General features: G+C 37.7%; 3 protein-coding genes across 3 annotated transcripts in view; 1 reads left to right on the forward strand and 2 right to left on the reverse strand.

Annotated features, from left to right (window-relative positions):
- Positions 7-2,114, forward strand: LOC104778714 (growth-regulating factor 5-like). Its single transcript, XM_010503161.2, has 4 exons — positions 7-344; positions 641-1,172; positions 1,293-1,774; positions 1,863-2,114. The coding sequence occupies exons 1-4, from the start codon at positions 146-148 to the stop codon at positions 1,868-1,870; spliced, it is 1,221 nt and encodes a 406-aa protein (XP_010501463.1). The 5' UTR covers positions 7-145; the 3' UTR covers positions 1,871-2,114.
- On the reverse strand, positions 3,921-4,484 carry LOC104704763 (leucine-rich repeat extensin-like protein 3). The gene has a single exon (XM_010420797.1). The coding sequence runs from the start codon at positions 4,482-4,484 to the stop codon at positions 3,921-3,923; it is 564 nt and encodes a 187-aa protein (XP_010419099.1).
- Positions 5,229-6,081, reverse strand: part of LOC104778725 (ubiquitin-like protein ATG12B) — a 1,773-nt gene continuing 920 nt past the window's right edge. Inside the window, exons 3-5 of the mRNA XM_010503171.1 lie at positions 5,980-6,048; positions 5,780-5,842; positions 5,229-5,546 (exon numbers count right to left, since the gene is read on the reverse strand). Coding sequence (XP_010501473.1) covers positions 5,487-5,546; positions 5,780-5,842; positions 5,980-6,048 — 192 coding nt within the window. The 3' untranslated portion in view covers positions 5,229-5,486. The remainder of the gene's footprint in view (positions 5,547-5,779; positions 5,843-5,979; positions 6,049-6,081) is intronic.

Consider the following 6,081-nt stretch of genomic DNA (forward strand, 5'->3'; position numbering starts at 1 on the left):
CTTTGTCTGTCCCTGTCCGAAACTCAGGAACCCTAGTCTCTGAATCCATCAAGAAAGCAAGCTCTTATCTTCTTTTATGCTTTTGCTACATATATAAACCTTTCTTTGAGGGAAGCTAGCTAGAGAGAAGATAGAAAGAGAAAAGATGATGAGTCTAAGTGGAAGTAGTGGGAGAACAATAGAGAGGCCTTTATTTACACCAACACAATGGCAAGAACTGGAACACCAAGCCCTAATTTACAAGTACATGGTCTCTGGTGTTCCTGTCCCACCTGAACTCATCTTCTCCATTAGAAAAAGCTTGGATTCTGCCTTGGTCTCTAGACTCCTCCCTCACCAATCCCGTAAGCTCTACACATCTTCTTCTTCTTTTTTCATTTCTTTTTATTTGGCTTGCATAAAGTTTCAATCTTTTGTTGATTCTAATGCCCAAAGTTTGCAGCTTTATGCGTTTTATACACTTTAGATTTTTGAGTTTCTGCTTAATAAAGTTTTCACCTTTTTCTTCTTCCAAGTTCCAACGACCACTTTGGAAGTTTTTTCACAATATTATTCTGATGATTTTGGAACTAATTAAGGTCTTAATTAGGGTTTAACAGCATGACTAAGTTTAGGGTTTTGTTTTAATTAAATGATGCAGTTGGATGGGGATGTTACCAGATGGGATTTGGGAGGAAACCAGATCCAGAACCAGGACGATGCAGAAGAACAGATGGCAAGAAGTGGAGATGCTCAAGAGAAGCTTACCCAGATTCAAAGTACTGTGAGAAACACATGCACAGAGGAAGAAACCGTGCCAGAAAATCTATTGACCAGAATCAGACAACTACAACTCCTTTAACATCACCATCTCTCTCATTCCCCAACAACAACAGCCCAAGTCCCACCTTGTCTTCTTCTTCCTCGTCTTCCTCTTCAACTACTTATTCTGCCTCTTCTTCTTCAATGGATGCTTACAATAACAGTAACAGGTTTGGTGTTGGTGGAAGTAGCAGTAACGTCACTAGAGGTTACTTCAACAGCCATTCTCTTGATTATCCTTACCCTTCTACTTCACCTAAACAACAACAACAACCTCTTCATCATGCTTCTGCTTTGTCACTTCATCAAAACACTAATCCTACTTCTCAGTTCAATGTCCTAGCCTCTGCTACTGACCACAAAGACTTCAGGTTCTGTATATAATCTTATCTTTAATTTATCTTTTTCATGCTTAATTAGGATTGTTAATTCTTGAAAAGGAAGAAACTTCTATTTTATATATGGGGATTTTTTTTGTATTACAATTTCAGGTATTTTCAAGGAATTGGGGAGAGGGTTGGAGTTGGAGAAAGAACGTTTTTTCCAGAAGCATCTAGAAGCTTTCAAGATTCTCCTTACCATCACCAACAACCGTTAGCAACAACAGTGATGAATGACCCGTACCACCACTGTAGTACTACTGATCACAAGATTGATCATCATCACACATACTCATCCTCATCATCATCTCAACATCTTCAACATGATCATGAACAGGATCATCATCATCATCGACAGCAACAGCAACAGCAACAGTGTTTCGTTTTGGGCGCCGACATGTTCAACAAACCCACAAGAAGTAGTGTCCTTGCTAATTCATCAAGACAAGATCATCAAAGTCATCAAGAAGAAGAGGAGAAAGATTCACCGGAATCAAAGAAGTCTCTTCATCACTTCTTCGGTGAGGACTGGGCACAGAACAAGAGTTCTGATTCTTGGCTTGACCTTTCTTCCCACTCAAGACTCGACACTGGTAATTACTGCAAAAATAATCTAATCTACGCTAAATAAAAAGAATAAGTTGATTTTAATTATTGATAATTCTAGATTAATTTTCTCAGGTAGCTGATTAAGGATGGCAGTATTCAATGATGGGTCTGCACCAACACACACAACTTCGAAATGTTGAAGAGTCACATTTCACATCTATTTCCGTGGAACAATGAGACAGGACACTGTTTGCAGAAACCTATATGTATACATTTATGTATCTTTCTCTTTTTCTATGTGTGTTAGGTCCAACAAGAAAAGTGATCCGACAGATATGTCTGTGTGTGTTCTCTTGCTTTCTCAAGAAATCGTTTTATATTTTAGTGTCCCTGAAAGCAACAAAAGAAAACACGACTCTGTGGCAGGGCAGTGCCATCTATCTATATATATATATATATATTGAGTTTGTTTCTTAGGGTGCAGGCATACCTCTTATATATGAATCTATTTAACACATGAACCTAGTTTTTTCTAGGCAATTACATGTTAAGTATATGTGTTCAAATTGTAAAACGCTTATCTGGAGGAAGACTCTTGGGCTTGTTGAAAATTATCGTAATTGTGGTTGAAGCAAAGTATAAGAGTATCCGCAATGATGTTTTTACACTTCAAAGTTTTTTAGAATCGATTACTATTTGAACTATGGGGCTATCCTCAACTATATGGAATGACGTTCCGTGGACCCAAGTCTTGAATCACGCATTTACAGAACGAGAGAATGGTCAAAACTCAACATAATATGGCAACAAATTGAACTTATTATTATATGTAGAACATAAGAAATTTTGTCGCTTATAGGAAAACAAACAAATCATACACAACTTTTGGGTATGCTTCCTTGCATGCATGTGCTTCTTTGGCCAAAGGAAAAAAGTGAGAGAGTTAAAAGACAAACATCATGACTCTTGATCCATTAAGTTTATTAGTCTTTTACGTGCGTATGATTACTTGGAATCATTACCAACACTGGTATTATATTTTTAGTATTATCATAAATGTATTTTGGAGAATTAAAAATGAAACATGTTGCCAACGAAAGATTCTATGAGGGGAATCAGGTCCAGATTAAAACCAGCTCATCTTTTTGGTCTCATACCAAACAAAAACGCGTCTTAAACACTTTCAGAATAGGGAACAAGATAAAAAAAGTACCATTCTTCTTCCATGTGAAACTATCCTAATTAGACAGGTTTTGCGTAAACCAAAACACCGGAAGTTCTAACCAAACCAGACCATACATACATACATCCAGAGAGGCCAGTTATCATCAAATCCCCACTTTGCATCTTTCTAAATAACCAAATTTTTACAGATAAAAACATGAAAGATCCCAACAGTTTCTGATTCCAAGAGCTATCAAACACGACAAATTCAACATTTTCTGATTCCTTAGAGGCTATAAAACAGGAAAGATTGACATTTTCTGATTCCAAGAGCTATCAACTACAGTCTAAGCAGTTCCCATGTCAATATGGAGTGAGAAAGAATCTATAGCCTAAGGAAAGCATAACATAGAGAAAGAAACTTGATCTTCCTATCTTTTTCACTGCCTAGATTCTCACTATACTAACATAGTAACATCACACAAACAAAGCGAGATATACCTTAGAATATGCAGAAACAGGGGAATTGTGTACAAACCCTGAATCCCATCAAGAGAACGTAACAAGAATAGTAATACTAAACCAACAGCAGAAACACATTTAGCCAAACCTCTCACAAAATGAAATTAGATAATCGGTTTTCATCTCACAGAAATCCCTAAAGAACAAATTTTACATGACTTGACTTGAGAGCCATTGTTTCTCTTTTTCTTTTCCAAACCTCTCTGTTCACTCTCTCTAGTTAGCATCGTTAGGCAATGTAAACGAAAAAACTACACGACCTTTTTCAAAAAGAACGAAAAAAAAAAAAAAAAATCAAAAGATTGAATACAAACGAAGAAGGAAATACCCAAATATACAGAGGAAAAGGGCTGATTCAAGTGTTTTGAGGAAACCATCCATTGCAGCAAATCAAAAAATTGAGTTCCTATTTAAATTGTTTGTTTGATGCTTGTTGTCTCCTCGTCTCTCAAAAAGTATGAAATCTCTCAGTAAGAAGATTATCTCTGCTCCACGAAAAAAGAATCAATAAGTATGTGTCATCCGGAGAAGCTGCTTTCTCTTGAAAAGCAAGAAGGCAACAACGCAAATCTGCAACATTGCTGCAAACCCAGCGAATACTAGACCCACTGTTTTCCCTGTGTTCAATCCACTCTTCTCTGTTCGCTTGAAGACCCGAGAAGGAGGAGGAGGAGGAGGAGACGGCGGCCGTAGCCTCCGTGGTTGGTGGTTTCTGCTATTAGATTGCGGAGGAGAAGCTTGCGCACGCGGAGGTGGAGGAGGATGAGGATGAGAGGGTTTTGGAATCGGCGGCGGTGGAGGTGATGATGATGATGATGGTGGCGGCGGAGAATTAGGAGGAGACATAATAACTCCAGCGTTGGATTGTGAAGGAGGAGGAGGAGGAGGCGTGTTGAACTGAGGCGGAGTCAGCGGAGATTGAAGCAATTGAGGCGGCGGCGGAGGTGGAGATTGAAATTGAGGTTGTACTTGTTGTTGTGATTGGACAAGAAGGAGGAAGCTGAGAAACATACCGAGAAGTAGTAAAACATTCAAGGATGATGTATATACAAAATTCAAAAAACCCATTAATATCATCATCTCATCAATCACCCAGACTGATTGATTGATTGATTTGAGGAAGAGAGATATAATCTGAGGAGGAGGTCTCCGTTCGTTCTTCCTCTCCCTCTCTATTTTCCCCAGAGAGATGGAGTCGAGAAGAAGCAAGAATCAAAAGGAATCTCTCACAAACTATTTTGTAAAATTGAAGATTCGAATTCGGGGCCAAAAAAGGGGTCACACAAGAACGTCAAGGAAGAAGAACAATTTGACTCTGTGTATACAACAAAAAGGAAAAAAAATAAAAAACTTGGCGGAAAGGGTAAATTTTTCCGGGAAAATGCAAAGAGAGAGAGAGAGAGAGAGATTAAGAGGAGTAACGGTTTAGGGCTAAATCTAGGGGTTGAGGAAGGAGAGATTAAGGCGAAAAATTGGGGGAACGTAGATATAGAAGATTTCGATTTCGATTTCGATATATATTTATTTGTACAATTTACAAGCTGTAATAATACTTAAATAACTCCGTTTTTTTTTTTTTGAGGGAGACGAAAAGAGAGAACAAAAAAAATAGTTGCTGTTCCGTTGTGAGAGAAGAAACAACGGGATCCAATGTCAATCGCCGTCACCTATTTCATCACATTCTCGTTCTAGCCTCATCATATACATCTAATTGATCCAAGCCCATTTTATACAGCCCATTTTGTAATTTCAACTGTTGTTGTTGTTGGCGAGCATGATATATTTAAGTCTAGAAACAACACCAATCAGAGAAGAAAAAAAATGAGCTCTTTACTTGATTGAATCATTTCTTGAATATGAAAGTATCAGACAAAAACTGTTCCACTTTTGTCATATCTATTCAGGTTAAAAAAAAAAAAAAATTGATGAAGTGCCATTCCTAAGGATGTACAACAAGTATGGGTCACATCTACACTTGGATTCTCCTACCAAAGAAAGAGTAGCAGCTTGTATCAGATCACATCTGCCAGATCCATGATTTTGGACCGAGAGACAACATAAGATGCAACTTTAACCCCATGCCATGGAACTCGCATAGTTAACCACCAGTTTACCATCAAACCCAAAGTTCTGCAATCATCCACCGAAACCAGCACTACATTGTTATTTATTATCCAATGCTAAGAGGATGAAAGCAAAGTTAACTATACGGGTTTCAGGATTAAAAGTACACAGATGGATAATGTAAAACTACCTACTACTTTCAGTAGCATAGTACCAAAATACAAACTGTAAGATTTTAAGGGCAGAGAAAGAGAAAGAGAGATAGAGCCAATGCATGCGGAATTAAACATAATACTTACATTATAGAGATCAATTACTGATTCATCGGGGTTTGGCGAGAAAGCGCTGTTTACATACACAAACTGACACCGTGGAGAGAGGGAGAGAGAGAGAGAGAGAGAGAGAGAGAGAGAGAGAGATAACACAAACTTATCAGTAAACAAATCAATCACTGTTTCAAAAGATAACACAAAAGAATGTTTTGATTGAATAAAATTACCAATGAGTCAGAGTGAAGCTGCCGTCTTAGAAAATCAATCACTTTAGCAAACTTATCAGTCCCTGAAATCTGAAGATAAAAGATCAAAAAAAAAAAAAAAAA

This window comes from Camelina sativa, chromosome 1, assembly GCF_000633955.1.
Source record: "Camelina sativa cultivar DH55 chromosome 1, Cs, whole genome shotgun sequence".
NCBI lineage: Eukaryota > Viridiplantae > Streptophyta > Magnoliopsida > Brassicales > Brassicaceae > Camelina > Camelina sativa.

Coding starts and splice junctions, on each gene's coding strand:
- LOC104778714 (XM_010503161.2), top strand. CDS start 146: ATGATGAGTCTAAGTGGAAGTAGTGGGAGAACAATAGAGAGGCCTTTA. Junction 345..640: donor ACTCCTCCCTCACCAATCCC/GTAAGCTCTACA, acceptor TAAATGATGCAG/TTGGATGGGGATGTTACCAG. Junction 1,173..1,292: donor ACTGACCACAAAGACTTCAG/GTTCTGTATATA, acceptor TTACAATTTCAG/GTATTTTCAAGGAATTGGGG.
- LOC104704763 (XM_010420797.1), bottom strand. CDS start 4,484: ATGGGTTTTTTGAATTTTGTATATACATCATCCTTGAATGTTTTACTA.